Here is a 24,094-nt window from a genome sequence, read left to right as displayed (position 1 = left end):
AGAGAGAGAGAGAGAGAGAGAGAGAGAGAGAGAGAGAGAGAGAGAGAGAGAAGTTCAAGGTCATCCTTCGACACAAAGCAAGTTTAAGACCAACCTAGCTCAAGAACAACAACAAGATACCAACCTTTCTTTAAGCAGATCTACAATAATCCATGAACTCTGAGCCTGGAGTTCTATGGGAGCTCTGACTGTGCAATCTAAGGTAGTGCCTACCACAAACAGCAGTGTCTGAGTCAACAAGCCCTGAGTTCGAATCCCAGTTGTACCATATAAGAGTTTCAAGAAGTCTTGCTCTGTCTCCAGTGGGACAGGTAGGAATATGGCTACATCTCCTAAGGACCTCATGAGAGACTTAGGAATGCATGGGCAGCCTGCCCAGCACAGGAGTGCCACCCCATGAATGCATTCTTTATTCCATGGAGCAGGTCAAGCCAGGGCCAGACTTGAGTTGATGTGACTTATGTTTGCTGACTCCTGAACTGTTACCCACTGTTAAGAGGACTGGGCCCTGATCCCCTTGATGCTGGAAGCCTGGCTGCCTGCTGTCTGTGATGCCTTTTTGAAGGGAGGGAGGGAAGTAGGTAGGCCTAGGTGACCAGAGAAGCTAAGTGACCTCAGCTGGTGTCGAGTGACAAAATCTCTTCCCTGGGGAGATGGAACACACACCCAAAATAGGGAACCCATGACAGACCAAAGTATGGATACCAGCTGAGTCCAACTTGGTGAACCAATGAGGTTTTGTTTGTTTGTTTGTTTGTTTTTCAAGACAGGGTTTCTCTGTGTAGCCCTAGGGCTGTCCTGGAACTCACTCTGTAGACCAGGCTGGCCTCGAACTCAGAAAATCCACCTGCCTCTGCCTCCCAAGTGCTGGGATTAAAGGTGTGCCCCACCACTGCCCAGTGAACCAGAGAGTTTTATTGAGGTGACTTGCAGGCTATGGATCAGGGGTTACTTATAGGAACAGAAATAACTCAGAGACAGCTGGGAAAATCTGGAGTATACTGCACACAGCTTGTAGGCAGCTCTGCCGGTTGGAGAAAATCCTTTCTCGGTGCCTAGGGTGGTCTAAATCTCCACCAGGCAGCTCAGCTGGTTTCTGCTTCTTCCAGCCAGCTGGTCTGATCTTAAGAGCCTTTGTAGCTTTGATTAGGAGTCTTCATTGCAGCTCAGCTTCCTTTAGCATGCCAGGGACTCTTCAGCTTTTACTTCTTATTCTGGCAAGCAGGGGCCTAATGAATCTGGTCAGTTTCAGGGACTTCCTGAAGCTCGTTTGAGTTGTTTAACTTCCTGCTTAAGGAGCATGATCCCTGTAGGATGGAATGTTTCAATTTCTGAGGAAACTGTTACACAATAGCTGACCCAGACTACTCCAACTTAAGACTGTAGCCTTCTTTTACCTACCCCATTTTAGAAACATCAGGGGAGGGAGGGAAATTGAACGGACTGCTCAAACCTGTCAGGTCTGGCTCCTGGACAGAGAGAGCTGAAAGGTCTGAGGGGAACATGGACAGCAGTCACCACTGCCAAACTGATGCTGGTTCAGGGCTGGGGCTGCTCACCCTGTTTATTGTGCTTTCCCAGCCCCTAGGGCAGACAGCTCCCAGAGACCACCCAGCTTCTTCCTGTGCACGCAGCACTCATGCTTCTGCTCCAAAGCTGTCCGGCTGCAAAGCTGAGGGGTGCCTGAGCAGAGCAGAGGGTCGGGTGTGGGAGCCCCTTCATGGGAATTGACACAGGATACCACGCCCTACTCTTCTCTGGTACCGTTCCCCTCTGAGCAGCATCTTCTCTTACTCATAGTCAGTGGGACAGGAGGGGAAGCCACCAGAGTGGCTGTGTTCTCCTGGATGTTATGATACTATGGCCCTCATGTCTTGTTTTGTGTATATTACAGGTCCTTATCATCCAGGCCTCCTAGATAGTCATGAGAGATGCATGCAGGTGGAGATGTGTTTGCCTTAGGAAAAAGAAAGAAAAGTCAACAGATTCCATACTATCCCTGAACATCCAAGGGGCAGGAGAAATCAGAAACATAGTAGCTGCAAGGTATGGGATAGGAGTGATACTATTTCACAGAATGCCTTTAATCTCTTTAAAGAGCCATTTTAACAATGAACGCTAAGACTCTAGTCAAGTATGGCAGCTCTGGTTGATTAGTTATGACTGCCCAAAGTACAGTCAATGACATCGATTGGTAATGTCTGCATGGGACCTCTTTTAGGTTCTGGTGGGTTGCACTCAGCCTATTCCTGAGTAGGCTGGCATGAAATGCTGGGCTTCCCTCAATGGTTACTGCATCACTGTCCTTGCTGTGAGGAAGGAAAGGCTCCTGTTTCTCTGAGCGATGGGCTGGCATGGAATGAGGATGATCTTTGCAGTCGCCTGGGCTCAGGCATAAGCTCAGCCCCAGCATCCTTCTCCTTTGACTTTGGGTGAGCTATTTCTCCTGTGGTGTCTGGCTGTTTCATTTGTAAGTTAAAGTACTTGCTAAGTTGTATCCCTAAGATCAGAAATGGGTAATGGAAAGAGTTCTGCCTCCTGTGGCACACAAAGCAGCTGGCATCCTGGCTACCTGTGAAGCTCAGAAGGTTTGCTGGGGCCATTGTGGGTGGGGAGGAGGGGTCTTCAGTTTTCATCCTCATTAGGGTTTTATTGCTGAGAAGAGATGTCATGACCACAGCGACTGTTGATAAAAGACAACATTTAATTGGGGCTGGCTTACTGTTTCAGAGGTTTAGCCCATGATCATCATGGCAGAACACATGGCAGCAGACACAGTGCTGTAGGGGGCCAAGGGTTCTCCGCCTTGATCCGAAGGCAGCAGGAGACTGTATTCAGCAGGCAACCAAGAAGAGACTAGATTCCACGCTGGGCATAGCCTGAGCCTAGGAGACCTCAAAGCCCGCCCCAACAGTGACACACTTCCTCCAACAAGGCCACATTTCCAAATAGCACTACTCCCTGTGGGCCAAGCATTCGGACACATGAGTCTATGGGAGCCGCTCCTGTTCAAGCCTCCGTGGTGAAGGCCGTTTTAGGTCTCCCTGAGCAGAGTTCCATGTATGCATCTTAACTGTGGCCTTGTGGGCACATCACACAGCTGCTTGAAACATTGTTAACCGAGAGACAAAGTCAGGAATGTTTTCTCAGTGGAGGTAGAAGCTGAGAGCCCTGCATCCATCCTTCCCTCCGTTCCCATTCACTTACTCAACAAGTACCGGCCAAACACACTCACTCCGCGCCAGCAACTCTGGTCCATGCAATTAAAACTGGTGGGTGTGAGAGGGCCACAGAGAACATGTGTGAGGAATTAGCACCCCACAGACCAGATGCGTCTCGAGGCTCTGTTGGGCTTGCAGTAAAGTTTTCAGATTTTGCTGACTCGACACCTCGACATCTCGAAACTAGAACTTAAGATCTAAGTTTTCACTTTCCTGGGTGTTTTCAAGATGGGGGGGGGGGCGGGTAGCGACTAACTGCTGCAGCTAAGGGGTTGTCAGGTCCAGTCCATCTTGGGCACGCAGAGAAGGCCCTGGCACTTTTGCTCTAAGCTTCTCTGCTCCCAGTCACACTACACAGAGTCCTTTGCATTTCTGTCCACAGTGTGCAGTCCTTAATTTTCAGCTCTTCTTGGAGTGATGAGCAAAGCCTGTGACCACCAAAGATCTCACAACCTAGTAGAGAGTTCTATGCAGAAAAAAAAAGGGGGGGGGGGCTTGACATCTGCACGGAGATAAGGGAATAACAAAACAAAACAAAAAAAATTTTTTTTTGATATCATGGGATTGCGGTAGATCGGAATCCACAGCCTGGAGGAGGAGGTGTGGTCCGCCTTGTGTGCACATAGTGTTTGCCAGAGAACTGGCTGTCCCTGTGGGTCATGGAAAGGGGACCCTGGCTTGCATAACTGCTGACTTCCTGGGAAGGACCTGAGGTGAGGTGGGGGATGGGGCAGGAAGCCATTCTCCTTGGGAAGACCTCCACAGGTCATATGGGAGGATCCCGCTGCTCCTGGGAGATTCAGTCAAGAGTGACAGGTTCAAGTTCAGAGACCCTGGGATTCCAGATTCTTATCAAAATAAAGCTGAGTTGAGCTGACTTGAGTCCACCCCGCAAAGCCCGCCCTGGTTAATTTTCATCTTTGTCACACAGCCCATCCCCCCTGTCCAACTTGATGTCCCCATCTGTGTGTGGCCATCAGCCCCTCTGCCCTGTGAGGTGGGGTGGGGTTATGCCCGGAAACTGTTCAGCCTGAGAACAATGCCTGCCCTTGGCCTGAGTCTGCAGAATCCAGCCGTAATCTATGACCCAGGAGACCTGTGCGAGATTCCATCACTTGGGATTTTACACTCTTGACCCCAGTCTGGAAGTGTCGGGGGCCCAAGGAAGCAAGAAGAACATACACAGCATGTCTTACCGTCCAGAACTGGAGACAGCCATCAGTCTTTTTCTGTTGTAACCGGGGCTTGCCCAGCCTGGCCCATCCTGCCTGCTTATCTCCCTGGCTGCTGGGTTTACAGTTCCAGGATTTCAGAGAGGCAGTTCACAGGGTGGTCAGCAGCTGGACCAGCCTGCCCCTCCCTAGCTTGAGGCCCCAGCAGGAAACATCTCTCAGTGCTGCAGAGCCCCTGTGTGTAAAATGAGCCACTGCTGGCATCCGCCTGTGACAACGTTCATAAAACATCACATGTATGTGAGAAGAGCCTGTATGTGAGAAGAGCCTGTATGTGAGAAGAGCTTTCTAAGTGTGCCACTTGCTTCTGAAATTGGATGTCACTTTGTCGTACCTCCTATAACCAGCGCAGCTGCTGTAACCCCATTTACCGCACACTTAACTTTAAACCGGGCACCGTGAAGGCACTTTGCTTGTGGTCTTTCATTTACTCCTTCAAATCCAACAGGGTAGGTGCTAGAACTCACTCCAACTCCAAAAGGTTAAGCAATTTGCCCAGGGTCACACAGCTAGTGAGTAACAAGGTCAAAATTTGTATTTGTTTTGGACACTTTGCATGTGAGTCCGTGTAAGTAGCTGACACTCACGACCTCGGCCTGCCCTCTGTTCTCCTCGAACCTCTATCTCCTTTCCTCTATGTTCCGAGCCTTTATTAAAACCTCACCAACAAAATTTCCAGGTGTGGGCCAGTGTGGTGGATCAGTGGGGAAAAGCGCTTGCTGCAAAGGACTGGAGACCTCAGTTTGACCCCCCCAGCACCCAGAGAAGGGTGTGAGAACTGATTACAGAGAGATTCGCTGACTACCACTCAGGATACACACCCACGCGGACACCCACGATCATGATAAACTAAAAAAGCAAATCCCCAACTCTCCTTTACTCTACTGGTTAGTCCTGAAAGTCTTTTCAGCAAGGAAGCCAGAGATCCTGGTCTGGCCTCTGACCTCTTGAGAAAGCCTTGGGAATTCCTCAGGCCTCTGAGGGTGGCAGGTGGAGCTGCTAGAGACCCTTCGCTGCCCACAGAACAACAGGAAACAGCATGTGCTCTTGGGGTGGCAGTTGTTCTTCCCAGGTAGGTCTGATTTGGTGGGATTAGCACCCCCACCTCAGTAGAAGACAACAAAGATGATAGTGACAAGAAGATAGCCCAGAAAGGCTCCTATAGGGTCCTCAAAGGGACTTGGAAAAGATCTACTGCAGGTTCCCCCTGTAGCTGTCTCAAGCTCTTTTCGATGTCTATGTCTTGATTCTTTATTTGCTTTGACAGCTGAAGAAATCTGTACAGGGGTCAGGGGGGCAGGCTCCATAGAGGATTCCAGATGCTGGCTCTGCCACTTGCCAGCTGTGCAACTCTGAATGAATTACTTCTCTATCCTAAAAAAGACAGGAGGGTTTGCCGGAGACACAACCTGTACAGCCTCTGTGGTCCCTTCTGCCCTGTGTGGACTATAGTGGCGCTGCCTTAGGCAGGGCTGTGAGGAGCAGAAAGAACAATGCAGAGAGGGTAATGAGACAGAAGATGGTGAAGATGTCAGCCCACAGTGTGCTAGTCAATGCAATACAATCACTTAGAAGCCTATTTTGGGGGCAGGTGAGATGGATCGGCCAGTAAAGGGGCTTGCTGCCAAGCCTGGCCTAAATTCAGTCACTCAGTGTCTCTCTCCTCTTCCTCCTCCCACACCCTCTCCCCCCTCTCACCAGAGTGGCCCCTTTGAAGCCTGTCAGAGACTAGACTTGACCTCCTTCCCCTAGGCAAGGCCCTATAACCAGGCCTACTGCCTGTGACTACCTAGCTGTACCCACTTCCCCAGAGTCTCTGGGCTGCTTTTCCTGGGGCAGAAAAACCTGCAGAGGTGGCAGTAGGGTCCTCTACTCCGGAAGATCTCCCTCCAGTGCCAGTCTTGACAAGGATGTGTGGCCCCAGGCATTCGCCCTAGCTGTTTCCTAGCTAAGTCTGGAGTTGAACCGGGGGGAAGCAGAGCTGTGTGGGACGAGAGGACCAGCTGGCTGGAATAATGCTGAAGTTCTATACAGAAAGAGGAAGGGAGGACAGCTGAAGGGGTGGCAGGGGAGGCACAGGAGGGAGTTTCTCGAAGCACTCATTAAACAATCGGGGGAGGGGAAGTTGTGGTGGGAAGCAACTATGGACAGAGAGGGGGCAGTTTCTGCACCAAAGGGCATGGCGACCGATTGCTGAGCCTTCAGCATCCTACCAGACAGGGAGTTCACTTCCATGGGCTCTACAGGAAAAGTGGTCACTGAAATTGCCCTCAGGGGACGATGGGTGACAGCAGTTCAGCTGTGGTCTTGGGAACAGAGCTGTTGGATGAGGACTTCCGGGGTTGGGGCAGGACTGGGTTGGAGGCTCTCTCTGGCTCTCACACTTTTGTTGCTCATATCCCCCAGGCTGCCATATTTTTTTTTCTTTTTAAGATGGGATATCACCCATTCCTGTTGGCTTTGAACTTCCTGTGTAGCTGAGAAGGACCTTGAGTTTTCTTTGACCCACTTGGTCCTGAGAGCACAGGTCTGGGAGCACCGTGATCAGTTTGTGCAATGTTGGGGATAAAACCAAGGGCCTTCTGCATGCTAGGCCGGCAGTGAGCCAACGCAGCTTTGTCCCCAGCCATCTCTCTCTGCAAGTCTGCACAGCTGGGCAGGGAAAGGAAGAAAAGCTAATACCAAATTATCCCGCATCTGGTATAAGGCATGCTAGGGGTCTTTCTGCTGCCCAACAACGCTAGAACCAGGCCTTCTTGGGAAGTCTAGAAAGAGCTCTCATCCCTGTGTCTAACCCCGCTACCCCCCCGGGTGACTCAGTGCTAGATCTTGTCTCCCATACCAGTCCCTGCTGATCGACAGTAGAAAGACTCTCATCTAGGCTCTTCAGCGAAAGTCACAATGACCGATGTCTTAGCCTATGTCCTATTGCTGTGAAGAGAAACCATGACCACAGCAACTCTTATGAGGAAAGCCCTTAATTGGGGCTGGCTTACAGTTTCAGAGGTTTAGCCCATTATCCTCGTGGCAGGGAGCATGGCGGCAGGCAGGCAGACATGGTAGCTGAGAGTCTGATCTCTACCCCTGGCTGCAGGGAGAGAGCGCATTAGGGCCTGGCTTAGACTCTTGAAATCTCAAAGCCCACCTCCAATGACACACTTCCTCCAACAAGGCCACACCTACCCAAGAGGCCACACCCACCCAAGAGGCCACACCCCTAATCCTTCTCAGTAGTGCCATTCCTTGGTGACCAACCCATTCAAGTAGATGAGACCTTGGGGGCTATTCCTGTTCATCTCAGCACAGCTGACTAGAGATGTCTACTGTGAGGACAAGAATGTGTGTTTCAAGAATTCCTTCCCTGGGGAGACCTAAGCAATACCTCCCCTGCCCTCATGACTCCCCAGAGACAAGTATGAGTCTATGTAAGATCTTTTTGGCCCTAGTGTGTTTACTGACCTTACATACAGAGCATGGTAATGAGTTATTGGCAGGAACTTGAAATGACCCCAGAGCAGCCACATGGTAAAGTCTTTACCCAGCATGAAAGGCAGCTTTCTCCTAGCTACATCGATGGGATGGGAGGTCCTTTCCTTACTTCCCTTAACCTTCTCCAGCCCATATATACATATATCCACATTCATATCTATATATCCGTACCCAAGGCTGTGGGCAATTAGGGCAGAACTGCATACCAATGACTAAAAGGAGCAGCTGGCATCTGAGGTGAGAGGCAGTGACTGACACCCTCATCCCCTCATAGGAGGGGACATTGACAGTCAGGGTACTTGGCTGTGAGGAGCATTTGTCATAGCCAATCTGAGGAAGATGGTGGCTGGCCATTTTGCTCAGAGGTCTTCCTTCCATTCTGCAATAGAGGCAGGAGGGGGAGAGAGAGAGAGAGAGAGAGAGAGAGAGAGAGAGAGAGAGAGAGAGAGANGAGAGAGAGAGAGAGAGAGAGAGAGAGAGACAGACAGACAGACAGACAGACAGACAGACAGGCAGGCAGGCAGGCAGGCAGGCAAGCAGGCACTGCACCTGCTGCCCATATCTCCCAGGCCCCTGGTGTTCATTTTCACCTGGAAACGTCTGGAAATGTTTGTGATTGAAGCGAGCAGGACAGAGGTGAGCGGCGGTGCGCTAAGATGTTTAACAACTGGTTTGTGGGATGGAAAGATGCTTTGTCGTGTTACCAGTTTCTATAGCGTAAACGCGAATGGAGGCCAGTTTTCAGCTGTCAACACGTGTGTTTACAAAGCGCCAAGCTAAGGAGAGCTGTGCACGAGGGCTCACGGGAGACCTAATGTGCTGATCTGCAACCGTTGTTGGATTTTCTACAGCCTTCTGCCAATCCCCTAGAGCTCGACCGGTCCCGAGCTGTTCCAAACTAGGGTTTGGACTCCTTTACCAGCTGTGAACATCTGGCTATAGCCAGAGGTTTCTTCATCCATAGACTGGGGTTTACTGTGTCAGACACAGAGCATGATTTGCCCAGGGTGTTCCAGATGCTTTAACCACAGACTGGCCTCAGTCCTTCCTATCAAGGACCCTATGGCATCTCTAGACATGGCCACCTGTCCCTGGAAAGTAAAGATACCCCCAGTCGAGATGGTCCAGCTCCGAAGACAAACTATGACGTATTATATATATAACTCAAGGTCTCTGGAGAGTCTGGGGTACCCAGCGTCTGTCCTGGTAGAGATGGGCAGGCAGAGGCAGTAAGAATCAGGATTCAGACTCCAGTTTCTTGGAGCCCAACAGTCAAGCAGGCTCAGAACATGGCTTGGGCGACCTTGAATTGAGAGCACACTGTGACTCTGCGCTAGCTCTGCCCAGGACCAGGACCAGGACCAGATCTGGAGAGGGCAGAGCCTTCCACCCTTAAGGACCTCCAGGTTCCAGGATGGAAAGCACAAGGTTCATAGAGGCCAGGTTCAAAGCCAGGCTATGCAGCGTAGAGTTTAAAGCTTAAAATTAAGACTGGCTAAGACTTGCAAGCCAGGCCATGCTGTGGTGGTGCATGCCTTTAAACCCAGCACTCTAGAAGCGGAGACAGGTGGATCTCCAAGTTAGAGGCTAGCCTGCTGTACAGAGAGAGTTCCAGGACAGCCAGGACTACATGGAAAGGCCCTGTCTTTAAACAAGGACAGAAACAAATAGAGTCCAGGTGGTATCTAAGGTAACAAGTCACCATTACCCGTAGTGGATGGCTGTGAATGCAGCCCACCTTTCTTCAAACATCATGGGATCTTTATGTCAGCTTAATTTTTTTGTAACTTGATTGCCCGGTGCTCCCCTCTGATGACAGCAATATTGTGATAGGCTGCCACTCCCATCCCAGGCTTGTCCCAAGAGCAGAGGTGATGTCACAGAAGCCTAAGTAGCGCTATGCCTTGGGCTCCCCAGGCAATGTTGGTTAGAATAGTGATCTGGTGAATGAATGAAGGGCCCTGAGCACTTGGTAAATGTTGAGTGAGTGAATGAATGGATGAATGAATGATTCCTCCTACCACAGGCATTTTCCCAGGGTCCTCACCATCCAAGGCTCTTTGGCTCTTCCCCAGCTCTCTCACGTAGGATACTCTAACTTCTCAGCAAGAGGAAAGGAGCTACTCATCTCTAAGTCACCAGAGATCAGCCTCAGGATTCTAGATAACACACAGGTCTGGTCTTGTTGCTCTTTCTGTTTGATGCAATTTTCCTTCCTCTAAGGGCCTGCCTGTGTGTTCTTGATCTTTATATAGCTGTAGCCTGGTGAGAATCTATGGAAGAAAGGCCACTCAGAATTCTGGCTGCCCCAGGTTTCTTCAGAGGGTCTGGTTCTGCTTGTCTATTTAGAAGAGGCAAGACTGCCTTGTTCAGAGAGGCCAAGGTGACAGGTATGAGGAGCACTGTCTTAGGTTTCCACTGTGGATGTCTCCCGTGGGCATCCTGTTACATCCCTCTCCATCCTTCCTGGGTGACCTGGGACCATCTACATCACTCTCCCATCAATCTACTGTTCCTGTAGCCTGCAGCAGGAACAGGTGCCTTCTTCCTGCTTCAGATGGGGTGATGTGGACAGCTGCTCACAGAGTCCCCTCCCCAGGTCATAGCGATAGTGCATTTGTTCGGAGGGTCCTGGATGAGGAGTGCGGAGGCTGGGTGCTGTTCACATCCTCGTCCAACCTCCTTGGCCCCTCTGTCCCTCATCTGTCTAAAGTGGAGTTGATGACGCTTTGAAGTGTCTGTCCTCTGAGTTGTGAGTCACGTTGTGACTGACTGAGCACAGACATGTGACATGACAGCCCTAGCACATGTTGCCAAAGGATCAGCTGCCCATGCACTGTTCACAGAACACAGCACCAGACAGGGGCTCTCCTTGAAATCCAGGCATTACCACTGTAGGCCTGGGCAGTGATAGGAGGTAGGAGGGCAACCGTTGGATTCTCACTTGACCTTCCAGAAGGATCCATCAGAATGATGGCAGTCTTCCCCACTGATAGGACAAAGCCTCATCTGTCAACTTTCTGAGTCTATTCCATGCCAGCTCTCTCCGGCCACCATATGTGACCTGAAGATCAAACTCAGGTTATCTACATTGGTTTACCCATTGAGCCACCTGTAGAGATGCCCACTGAGCCACCCCACCACCCTCCCATGCAGTCTAATTGCTTTCCTTGGTGCTGTGGTGAGATCCCTGAGCTAGCAACCTCAGGAAGGAAAACTTGCTTTTGGCTCACGGTTTGGGGTGATCATTTATTACTGGGGGTTGGGGTTGGGGCAGGCATGGCAGTAGGAGTTTCCTGTCAGTGGTAACGAGGTACCTGTGATCAGGACACTGAAAGCAGAGGATGAATCCTGAAACTTCCTCCTGGGCACACTCGGAGAGGTTGGTCTTCTCCATGATCCTAGGTTCTGTTAGTACTGAACACTCCCCCAACCTCCCCCCACCCGGCCCCCATCTTACAGCATAGCATCACCGTAGGGGCTTCCTGTCCCTGTGAGTGACAGGTTGGGGGTGGTAAGAGCTTGGCAAAGCAGGGTCCCCTGGAAGCTGTAGAGAAGCCCTGCAGAGAGCCACAGGTGGCCCTGCAGGATACGCTCATTCTGAGTGAAGGGTACTTGGTAGAGATGGGTCAGAAGTATTCCTGGGTTACCAGTACCCGGCAGGTCCCACAACCAAAACATCCTCGTGTATCATGACTGGGAGTCAGGGCCCTGTCAGACCTGATAGGCTCGGCATAGCTGTCCTTCATATGGCCTAACCATCCAAAAATACCCCCCCCCAGCTCAACTTTGTCATTGTTGAATACTTGTCCCCCAACCAGGAGATGCAGACTACCCAGGCGGCCTTTTTTTTTTTTTCTTTTTCTGAGACAGTTGTAGGTTCTGGATGACATTCTCCTGTCCCTCAGCCTGATAGGTCCCAGATGTTCTCCCTCCCTGACCCACGCTGCCCCCAGCCTGTTCTGGAACCCTGCCATCTGGCACAGGGCTTCCTAGCCGCTACCCCACCCCCACCCGAACATGATGACTTGACAGAGGCCAGCGTGAGATGGGGCCGTTTCTTCCTGGATGGGGACCAGAACACACACACACACACACACACACACACACACACACACACAAAAGGATACTGGCAGAGGAGAGAAGAGAAAAGAACATGGCTTTGGGGTCATGAGGAGCTGGGGTGGCGGGGGGGGGGGGGAACATCGGGCAGCCATGCTGGCAGGGCATGAAAGACAAGAGGAGTAGCTTCTAAGTTGATACCATTGGGTTAGCAGGGGCCGAGGGAACACACAGCTGGGACCCCATAGGGGCTGTGGGGGTTCTATAGCTCCCGTCTTCAGAGATGCCATTTAGGCTGCCTTCCTTTCCTGCCCTCTTGGCTCCCACCCATCCTCACAATGCTTGAGCTTGTTAGTAATGAGACAGGGCTGTTGAAGTCCAGTGCAGGAGGAGGGAAAGTGGACGGGGGCGGGGTGGGAGGAGTGGGGCGGGGAGTCCCGTGGAGAGAGAGGGGCTGGGCCCAAGACCGAGAAGTGTGTGTGTGTGTGTGTGGGGGGGATCAGGAAAGCAGCAGTGGGCGGCAGACCCAGGAGGGCAAGGCATCTGACTCAAAGCCTAACAGAAACCAGGCCAGGCTGATAGACATCAGGCTGAGTGGGGAGGGCCAGAGCATACACCCCCCAACCCCCACCCCCAGCTCACTCCTTTTGCCAGTTTTCCATTGCACGTCCTGAGAAAGCCTGCAGGCGTGGCAAGCAGGCAACACTGTCCGTCCATCTCTCCAGCACCTCTTCTGGCCTCTCTGAAATGCTGGCAGGTCCCCAAGAATGCAGTTTGACAGGCAGGAAGATAAGGGGTGGCGACCGGTAGACCCCTCTCAGGGCTGGGCCTGGGGTCCAGACCCTTGCATTTCTCATCCAATCATAAAAATATGGAGAGAAAAATAAAGAGGAAATGAATTACACTGGCAAGAGTGAGCTAGGAAAAGACAAACTTTGAAGACCAGATGGAAACCTCTTTGCCAGAAAACTTCTTGGATGTTGTTTCTAAGGTGACCTCCCCACCCCCTCCCTCTGGCGGCAGGGATACTGACCAGCCCCCCTTTTCTCTCTCTTTCAGGACCTCCTGTAAGTACAGGCTGCAGCTGGTCCCCGTGTGTGCGCCTCAAAGGCCTGTGTCGTCTCTGGTAACAGGGCCCTGGGTGGAGCGCTGACAGCCAGTCCCCTGCTGTTCTCCGGGAGGGTACTTCTGCACACAATCAAGGATTTTCTGAGGGATGTCTGTCTGTCCGTCTGTCTGTCTGTCCATCATTCATTCTATTGGCTTGGCTATTTTGTCTCTCTCCCCCACCCCCAAACATACACACACACACACACACACACACACACACCCCACCACCACCACCACTACCAAAGAAATCATATTTCACAGGGATTCTTAGAAATAAACAAGGGTTCCTAACTACCACCACCACCAACACCACCACCACCACCACCCTCACCACCACCACCACCACCACCACCACCACCACCACCACGGAAAGATCACCCTGCTACATTTTACCTTCCTCCCCCAGTGTCTTTGTCCCATACAGAAAGCAGGTCAGGGCACAGCTCCAAGCTGGGGCGACTCAGCAGGGCCATCCACACCCCTGCGTGGGCAGCTCCATTCTGGCCAGGCCCCGAGGGGGCAGCTGAGGCTGGTGGTGGCAATGGCACTAGAGGCCACATGTCCCAGGGTGAGCAGGGAGCTGGAACTCTTCCAGTCCTGGAGAAGAACCCAAGGAGACACCTCCCTAAGGTGAAGGACCCCAAACCCAGAGTCACATGCTCTTGGAGGGACAACATTTGATAGTACCACAAAAGACCCGAGGATACTGGGGGGACCTGGGGACTGGCTCTGAAAGGGCCCAGCCCCTTCACATCAGATCTTTCTCTAGGTTACTGAAATCTACCCCACCTGCCCCTTTTGACCCACCCTCCTGAGTGGCTAGGAGGTGGCTTTGGGGCTGTGAGGACCCAGTGGAAGCCCAAGGAAGAGAGTCCCCTACTTGAGAAAGCAGCACACCTGACTCTTAAAGAGACAGTTACTTCATACTCTGTGGTTACCTTGAAGTCCCAACCCCTGCCCCCCCCCTCCTCCAAGAATCCCACCACCACCTTGTCTGCTAGGGCTTGGATGGCATAGCGGCCAGGGAGGGAAGTCATTATCATGGTTCGTTTGGGGACATCAAGTGGCCGTTTCTGTCACCCATCTTCCAAAAGATGTAGCATTGCCTGGGGATGTGGCTGAGTTGGTAGCATGCTTGCCTGGCGTGCATGGAGCTCTGGGTTCAGTCTCCGAGTAAATCCCAGCACTTGGGAGGTGGAGGCAGGAAGATCCAAAATTTAAGATCACCCTCAGCAACACAGGGAGTTCAAGGCCAGCCTGAGCACCTAAGACTTTGTTCGTTTGTTTAAGGAACTATGACAGGCCGCCTGCTGGAATGGGGTCATGTGTCCTCTCCCCTTTTTGAAGGCAAGAATCCATACCTGCCCCGTTCTGAGGACACTCCAGAGGTGGCGTTTACCCTGTGTCCCTCGACAGAACTTTAGCATCTATCTTAGTCAGGATTTTATTGTTGCAACAAAACACCATGACCAAAAAGCAAGCTGGGGAGGAAAGGGTTTTTTACATTTTACAGACCATAGTCCTTCAGTGGAGGAAGTCAGGACAAGAACTCACACAGGGCAGGAAGCTGCAGGCAGGAGCTGATGCAGAGGCCATGGAGGGACACTGCTTACTGGCTTGCTCCTCATGGTTTGCTCAGCCTGAGAACCCAGGACTACCAGCCCAGGGATGGCACTGCCCATAATGGACTGGGCCCCCTCCATTGATCACTAATTAAGAAGATGCCTTACGGCTGGATCTCATGAAGGGATTTCCTCAACTGAGGCTCCTTTCTCTCTGATGACTCCAGCCAGTGCAGCGTCCTGAGAGTTGCCCCAGTTTTTCTGGCAGGTTGTTCCCAGCCAGAGTGGGTACTACGACTCCTGGATTCTGGGGACTGGCTAGAGAAGTGGGGTACGAGTCCCCGCTTACACTCTCTACCTGCCTGAGCTGTGCCCTTCCTTGAACTCTCAATCCTGATGCAGATGAGAGACCCCAGGGAGCCTTGTTCCAGCTCTGACTAATGAAAGCCTAAAGAGCAGAAGGAGGAAGAGGGTTAGACGCATCCTCAGCTCAGTTCTCTTTGCTTTCTGCAAAGTAAGGATGTTGGTGGCCAGAGGTGAGGGCTGGACGGACGGCCATCTGTTACATCTGTGGGCAGTCTCTCAGGGGCTGACTCTACTCCAGTGGGAATGTCTAGGTTCCTGTGGACACAGGGTTGGCACTCACCATGGGTGATCCATTGATGTGGTAGCAGGAATTAGCAAAGAGGAGCAAATGTCCTTTCCCACTGTCCCCACCCTCGTGTCCAAGACAGAAGCCTGCCCCACCCTTCCCCATCATTTGAGTTACTGGAGCACACAGTACCCTCTGGTTGTTTTTAACTCCATAATCCACATTGTTAATTTATTCATTTATTTCTATCCTACCTCCTTTTGGGGGAAAGAGATTTAAAACTATGTCCTAGTTAAGTTTTTGTCAATTTGACACAAGCTAGGGTCGTCTGGGAAGAGGTTCCTCTGTTGGGAAAAACAAAAAACAAAAAAAAAACAAAAAACTCCATCAGCTTGACCTGTAGGCAAGTTATTGCCTTGGTTAGTGATTGGCGAGGGAGAGAACCCAGCCCACTGTGGGCCACCTGTGGACAGGTGGCCGTGGGAAGCAAGCCAGTCAGCCAGCAGTGCCCTCCTATGGCCTCTGCCTCCGTTCCTGCCTTGAGTTCCTGCCCTGACTTCATGATGGACTGAGAGCTTGCTGTGTAAGCCAAATAAACCCTCGCCACTTGGTCATCCCTCGGCCCTTGGTCATGGTTTTTCACTTCTGCAACAGAAAAGCAAAGTCGCGCAAGCTAGGTATAGGAGTGAGGAATGGAACAGAAGAGGTAGAAAAACAGACTCGCGCCCCCTGTTGGCTGGATCGGAAAATGCAAAACTCAGTCTACAGTTGGGTAGGCAAGCATTGGCCGCTCAGTGAAGCATGGCTCTTCCCGGTCCTGTTCCCCTCCCCGACCTGTTCCCTTCTAATAATGGCGTGTGCTTAGCACTTGCCCTATGCGGGTCCCCGAGCTCGGTGCTTGTGACACACTAGCTTATTTCATGGTAAAAGACGGGCGTTACCCGGTCCCTGCTCTCCCATTTTCAAGCTGAGGATACAGAAGAGGCACAAGGGCACCAAGCCTCTTCCGGTCACCCTCACTGGTCACGTAGTAAGCACAGAGCTAGGACTGTGCACAGATGGTTGGCTACACAGTGCTTGCTCCTAATCCAGAAGATTCCAACTCTGCTACTGAAATAACTCTCCATGTGCCATAACTCAGGCTCAGCTCTCTGTCTTGTCATTTAAAATATTGTTTTCATATACTGTATCTTAATCATGTTTCCCCTAATTCCTCCCAGATCCTCCCCCACCACCATCTACCCACCCAACTCTTAGGTTCTTTCCTCTCCCTCGCTTGCTTTCAAAAACAAACAAAAATAAAACAAACGAGACATACAAAAACAAAACAAAAACCAAAAACCACAAAGACGAAAAATCAAACAAGCAGAAGACCCACAGGACAAAAGAGAAATGCCAGAAAAAAAAAAGCCAAACGAAACAGAAGATCCAAAAAAAAAAAAAAAAAAAGCACCACTGAGTTTATTTTGTGTGGGCTAACTAACTACTCCTGGGGGCTAGGCCTGTGCTGAAGAGCGCTTGATACAGCCAATGACGCTCCATTGGAGAAAAACGGACTTTCCCTTTGCCATTGGGTATAGTATTTAAAATCACAGCGCAGGGCTTCTCAGCTCTGCCTTAGACCATTCATGTTCTCTGATGAAAGACACACGAGGCCTTTATAAGTTAATTTGCCTTGTGCAGCACAGTAGCTGGGCAGCTGCCTGCCCTCCATGCTGTTAGAATCTAATTTCCTATCGACAATCCCAAGTGAAGAGAACTTAGTCATTACTGGGTTCCCACCTGGGCTGCTCTTAACGCCAGTCGGGCAGCCCTCAGGGCCGGCTCTCCGCCCTTAGCCCAGGGTGGCTCTCCTCTTCCCTCCTGGGGATTCTTCCTCTTCCTAACAACTCCTCCTCCTCCTCTTCCTCCTCCTCCTCCTCCTCCTCCTCTCTCTCCAGGCCTAAACCTAAGCTCTACCTATGTCTCTTCTGCCCAGCTATTGGCTGCCGGCATCTTTATCTACCAATCACAATTAGCTGGGGGAGGAGGGTTCCTCAGTGTCTCACCAGGGTGTGGACTCTCCTGCAGACAGTTTTGGAGGATCCAAATTAAGGTCAGAATGCAGGCAGCATTAAGCCAGCTCACCACAATTGGATGTCAGTTGCAGACAGCTTCATGGTTAGGGGTGGGACCATGTGTCTACTTCCTCTCCCAGTTCTGGGACCCCATCTCATCTGGCTTGAGTCTGCGCAGATTTTTGTGAATGTTGTCACAGTCTCTGTGAGTTCATATACATTGGTCTGTTTTGTCTAGGAGAGACATTATTTCCTTGGAGTCAGCCATTACCCCTGGCTTTTAAGAGTCTTTCTGCTTCTCTTGGGTATAGATTACCAAGCCTTGAGGAGAGGGTTTGACGGATGTTCCAGAGTCTCTCGATCTATGCATATTGTCCGCTTGGAGGTCTCTGTGTTAGTTACCAACTACTGCAAGAAGCAGCCACTCTGACGGGGGTTGAGCTGACCTATGGCTATAGCCATATGTTGTTTTATTGTTATATTCCTTTATCAGAATAATAGTAGTAGGTGTTTGTCTTGGGCCCATGACCTCTCAGGTTCTGGGTGACCTGAGTGGTGTCAGGTGTCCCACCTCCTGGAGTAGGCCTTAAATCAGAAAAAAAAAAAAAAAAAGTGGTTGGTTACTCCTATAGCACTTAAGCCACTGTTGCTCAAGTGTATCTTGCGGGCAGGGTGTCGTGGGTGTCAGGGTTGATAGCTGGGTTGATGTTTACCTTTCTCCTCTGGTAATGTGCAGAGTGCCTCCCAGTACCGTGAACACGAGTTAGGGACTAGCTTGACTTCTCTGGTTTCAGTGGTATACGTAAGTGTTGTCTTCAGCAACAGCTCAGGTTGGAGAGAGCAACAGATGGCCTTGGCAGTAGCCTGAGATATTTGCATGTTCCTATGGGCCCCTCTGGACAGCAACTCAGTAATGGATAACTTATTCCTGGTACTGGAGGCTTTATTCGGTGGCATAAGATGTCTCATGGAGGGAGGCATTCTCTTCCATTTGGTGACTCCATTATGTTCCTTTCTTGTATGTTTATATTTTATGAAGCTTCTACATACTGTGTTTGGTTTCTGACCCCTGGACAAGGGACCTAGGTGCATATTTTACATATCAAAGCAGGCCTGGCTTCCAGGTCCTCCCAGCTTCCCTCAGTTCCTACCTGGCATACCCTGTCCCCAACCCTGAACTTTCCAGCCCAGGGGCTGGGCTGCCCTTCACACAGAGGCTCCGCCCTATAGAATCCAGACATTTTGGTCTCTCTCTCTCTCCCTTTCTTTTTCTTCTTCTTTTTATCCTCCTCTTCCTCTTCTTCCTCTTCCTCCTCTTCTTTCCCCCCTCCAGCACCTTTCTCTCTTTCTCTCCTTCTCCCTCCCCTCTTTCCCCAAGGTGACTCCCCAGCCTCAATCCTTGGGACTAGTGAACTCGCAGGAGAACAACTTCCCAATAAAATCTAATCTGCTTTGAATTGGCTCATTTCATTGCAGAGAAATAACCTATCATACTGTAGCAGGCTTCCATATGGTTTTTCAGGTGGCCTTTAGTATCCTCCCATTCCCCTTCCTATTTAATCCTCCTGTTCCAGTTTCCCCTTCCCCTGACCCCCACCCCGCCATGACACTATATTCTATTTCCCCTCTCTTGAGAAATCCTTTCCTCCACTGGTTCCTTACAAGGTACCTAACCTCTGTGGCTATTCAGATTAAAACATACATATTGAACACAGAAAAGCTAACATTCACATATAAGAGAAAACATATTTGTTGTTGGGGTTTTGGGATACCTCGCTCATTTACCTGTGGATTTGATGATTTTATTTTTCTTAACAGCTGAGCAACAGTCCACTGTGGAAATATACCATTGGGGGGGGGGTGAATACACTCTAGTTTCATTATCCATTCATTAGTTGATGAACATCTAGGCTGTTTCCAATCTCTGGCTATGACAAACAGAACAACAGTGAACCTGGATGAGCAAGCGTCTCTGGAGTAGGATGTAAAGCCCTTTGGGTTGATGCCCAAGAATGGGCTAGCTGGATCTTAGAGTAGATCCATTCCCATATTCCCCAGGAACTGCCACATTGATTTCCATAGTGACTGTACAAGTCTGTACTCCTACCCACAATGGGTGAATGTTCCCTTAACCCCACATCCTCCCCAGCATGGGCTGTCATTTGTTTTATTGATCTTGGCCATTTTAACTGGGATAAGATGAAATCTCAAAGTAATTTTAATTTGCATTTACATGATGAATAAGGGTGCGTTTCTCAGACACCTGTGTCTCCTGCTTTGAGGTCGCTTTTTAAATTGGGTTTCCTGGTGTTTGGGCTGTTTGGTTTGTTTGGTTTTAGTTCTTTATATATTTTAGATACTAGCCCTCTCTCAGATGTACAGTTGGTAAAGGCCTTTTCCCTACTCTAGGCTGCCGCTTTGCTCAAATGTCAGTGTCCTTTGCCATATAAAAAATTTTCAGGCTTATAAGATCCTATCCATTAGCTGTTGGTCTTACTCTTCTATCAGACTCTGGATGTCTGGTCATGTGTCACGGTCCTAGGTGCGTTTGGAGCTGAGTATTGTGCAGGGTGATAGGTGTGGATCTATTTGCATTCTTCTACATGCACACACCCAGTTTCCCCAGCACCATTTGTTGAGGATACCATCTTCTTCAATGTGTATTTTTGAGTTTTTTTAGTGAAAAAGTCAGGTGTCTGTGGTTATATGAAACTGTGTCTGGATATTCAGTTCAATTCCATTGATCAACTCAATTCCATTGTCAACATGTTGTTATGCCAGTGTCATGCTGGTTTTATGCCTATAGCTCTGTAATGTAGCCTGAAATCTGGAATGGTGATACCTCCAACAGTTCTTTTATCATTCGGAATTGTTTTAGCCATCCTGGGTTTTGTTGTTGTTATTGTTGTTGTTGGTGGTGGTGGTGGTGTGTGTGTATATGTGAGGGGGTTGTTTTAGCTATCCTGGGTTTTTGGTAGTGGTGGTGGTGTGTGTGTATGTGTGTATGTGTATGCACTCACATGCATGCTTACATACACACACACACACACACACACACACACATGTTTCTGTACGAAGTAGGTGGTTTTTTCAACGTCTGTACTGTATTGGTATTCTGATAGGGGTTGTATTAAATCTATAAGTTACTTTTAGTCATATGGCCATTTTCACAGTATTAGCCTACTGATCCATGCAGGCTGGACTCCTAAGAGTATCCCAGAAGTCTCTCCCCTCTTGGAAGCTGTCAGTGTAGAAGCACAGCGTCCCTCGTGGGTCAGACCCATCTGAGGTCAGGGTCCAGCTCTAGAAAGATACCACTCTCTCAGGATTTTGCAGGTTCTCTAAGGGATTTCCAGGATGTATTGCTACGATGGAAAACATAATTGAAAGAATAGCCATTAGGTAATTTCTATTTATTTATGCATTTACTGATTTCAAGAAAGTCTTACTCTGTAGCCCACGCTAGCCTAGATTTCATTGTCCTCGTGGCTCAGCCTCCCAAGTGCCAGGATGACTCCAGCCTGACGCATGCCTAGCTTGTGCTCTCGGAGACTTTTGTCTGTTAGCTTCTAGGAAGCGGGAAAGCAAAACAGCCCCCAGCCCCAGGGCTGACCCATCACGGACTGGGTGACCTTACTATGCATTCTCATGCACCAAAACAAATCCCACTGTCTCCCTTATAATCGTCCGTAGGCTTTCCCCTTCTCTTCTCCCATGCCAGCAGTTACAGATGGGGTCAGTGCACCAGGGGCATCATGGCCGATGGCAGGCTCTACCCTGCCCTTGGCTTCTCTTATGTAATGGAATAGGAAACATGGGGTCTGGCTGTCTCTCATCCATGTCCTTTCCCAGTCAGGTCCAGTAGGCTCAGCAACTGAAGGGCTCAGAGATGGAGTGGGGTGAGGGAGGGAGCCAGCCGAGCTAATGAGAGCCCAAGCCCTAGTGACCCTTGAGTCATGGGAAGGGACATATCATCTTTCTGTCTCCTGTTCCTATTCCTGGGCCTGGCATATAGGAGGTCCTGCTTCCCTGGTTTTACGGATGGATGGCTGACTGAAAGGAAGCCCCCATCCCTGTCTAGTTATTAAAATGACAAACTCCTACAGTGCAGGGGACTTCCCTAAGGTCACAGCTAATAGGGGAATGTTACCCCATTAAACTATTTATAATTCTGGCCTGGGTTTAACTTCATTCTCCGACTCTGTCTTTCAGGGTCCCACTGGAAGACCCGGACTCCCAGTAAGTAACTCATTTCTTCTCTCTCTGCCTCCCTTTCAGTGGGTGCTGAGCCCAGGATCCGTGGGCATTTCAAGTGCTCTCTGGATGACCACACCCCAGTCCCACTATCTACTTTCTCAGTCCGTTGACTGCCTAGGTTGGGTGGCCAGTTCTCACAATTCTCTGAGCATCACCTTCCTCCAGAGTCTCTAATCCGTCATTGAGGGTGAAACCACGCCCACCGTTCCATGGTGGAACACTGGAGAGTATCTGGGGTCTGTGGCTATAGCTTTTGGCTTCTCTGTTGGGGTATTGTGCACGCAGACCTAGCAGCAGACCCTCCCAACATTGAAGCTATTGTCCAGATAGATAGTTCTGTAATGGGGGACCGGAGCAACTGGGCCAGTCCTTGGGTCATTCCCAACCTTCTTCAAGGCAGATGAATGACATTCAAACCACTGTTCTAGTCTTTCTGTGCCCTCTAGGGAATGGTGGACTCAAAAACCTTTGTTTTTCTCCAGTTACCATAAGAAGGCAGTGCTGAGTAACCATAGGGACTTTGGACAAAAGTGGGTGGAAGTCATGTGACTAGCCATCTCGTCAACTGATGACTAGCCACCTGAAGCTTTTATAGGTACCAGGCATTCCGGGCATCCCCAGCCTTGATTGCTGGGTAACTCAGAGAAGACTAGTGTCACTCAGAAAAGAGGGTATTCCCAGCTTCATTTTAGTGATGGGGGAAAAAAGGGCTCAGCCTCAGAAGGATACAATGCATCATCCAACCTTTCCGAGGTTAGCAGTGGATCCTTCGAGGCTTATTGTGCACCCCTGAGTACAGGAGTTTCTTGTGGCTCTTGCCTGGCATTCATTTGAATGCCATCTTCAAAGTCTAATAAGACATTATTCTTTGGATCAGGGCATGGCTCAGGCAAGATGCTGTAGCCAACCAGGGGGTTAAGGAAGGTCACAGATGGGGGTTTGAGGTAGGGCACAGAGGAGACATCTAAGTAGGGATGGAATGGATGCAGGGGTTGGGGAGGCTTTCAGGGGACACCTGTTGATACCTGAAGGTCACTTTCCACTGGATTCTAGAACCTTCTGGGTGTGAATTATACTATAACCTTTAGGCCAATCCAATAGCTTCTAGAATCAATGACCAGCGACTTTCTTTAGTAAAATACACAAGGAAGAAGGCTCAGGCCCAAAAGCAGAGAAATTCCCAGTGCTGAAGCTCAAGAGGATGGTGACTCGGTCCATGAAACCCAAGCAGGGGGGTAGTCAGATGACGGAGAAGAATGTGGGCAGGTTTTTGGCTTTTTTTCTTATAGCATCCACCTTTAAAAGGCATTTAGGGGGCAGTTCACAGAGTGGGGGATGCTGCCGAGTTTCCAGCTGCTGGCCTTTGCATGCATGTCCCCAACCTGAGCATTTTATGGCCAGGGCTGCAAAGAACATTACTTTCCAAATGAAAGGAAAAATAATCACACACACACACACACACACACACACACACACACACACACACCCTGGAATATCATTCAGAAGCTGGGGAGTGAGTGGATGGGTGGACAGTGAGGTTGCTGGAGCCAGAACTGATGTCAGGCATGGGCCCAGCACACCCTTGATGGGAGGGGCAGATCCACTGGCTGAGGGTCTGGGCTTCCATGTGAAGGGTTGTGGGGGTGACCCACCCAGCAGGTGCACAAGTGTTGGCCCTTTGTTAGGATATAAAGCACAAGAAGTATAAATATGTGGATAGAACCAAGTTGTTGTGGGTTCCAGCTCTAGTCAATGCCAGTTTGCTTTTTACCAAATGCCAAGTTCTTGGCATGAGACAGTAGCATCCCATGGGGAACCTGGCGACCGCAAAGTTCTTATTCCGCATCTTCCGTTCAATAGGCTGGTGCTCAGGGAGGACAGGGAAACTGTCAGTGCTTACAGCCAGCACTGTGCCATTCTTAGCAAAGGCAAAGATACCCTGGATCTTGACGATGTAAGTCTAACAGGAACTGACAGCATTTCGTGTGCATCACATATATGTCCTGGGATGCCGCTTGATCCTCGAGGCTTTTTCCCTCTTTGAGATCAGCAGATTCAGAGTCACCCTCAGGACTCCTCCCACCCCCATACACATCCCAGGGGGATTTCGGTGCAGCCTTCTGCCTGGCAGGCCAGGCATCATCTTACCTTCTACACCCTGTTGCTCCCCATCCTTTGAGGCTCCACCCCAGATTTTTATGATGTCTGCATGTCTATGATTACAAAAAAATATTTTCTACTGAATGGGGGAACGAGTGAAACTTTGTATAAGCAGATTTCCAGAGCTAGAGGATGTAACCCTGGCTACAAAACAAAGTATCGAAATCCACAAGCTGGAGCAGCCTGGGAGGAGAGGGGGCAGGATGGGACATCAGAGCAGGAGAGGGAGGAGCCGGGGAGAATAGACATTGCTTACCTGGCTCTGGCAGACAGACCTAGGGCTGTCATTGGTCCTTCTGTCTTGCTCTGTGCCTTAAAGCAAGGATAATGACTCCTAAACTCATGGCTGTCA

The 24,094-nt window shown here is 50.2% G+C and overlaps 1 protein-coding gene across 1 annotated transcript in view; it reads left to right on the top strand.

Annotated features, from left to right (window-relative positions):
* Col13a1 (collagen type XIII alpha 1 chain) overlaps positions 1 to 24,094 on the top strand; it is a 139,975-nt gene that overhangs the window by 44,803 nt on the left and 71,078 nt on the right. The window contains exons 3-4 of the mRNA XM_029542607.1: positions 13,064 to 13,071; positions 21,538 to 21,564. Coding sequence (XP_029398467.1) covers positions 13,064 to 13,071; positions 21,538 to 21,564 — 35 coding nt within the window. The remainder of the gene's footprint in view (positions 1 to 13,063; positions 13,072 to 21,537; positions 21,565 to 24,094) is intronic.

The sequence above is a fragment of the Mus pahari genome, chromosome 9 (assembly GCF_900095145.1).
Source record: "Mus pahari chromosome 9, PAHARI_EIJ_v1.1, whole genome shotgun sequence".
Classification (NCBI taxonomy): Eukaryota; Metazoa; Chordata; class Mammalia; order Rodentia; family Muridae; genus Mus; species Mus pahari.
Note: the sequence above shows the minus strand (reverse complement) of the source record. Positions and strands in the feature narration are given on the sequence as shown.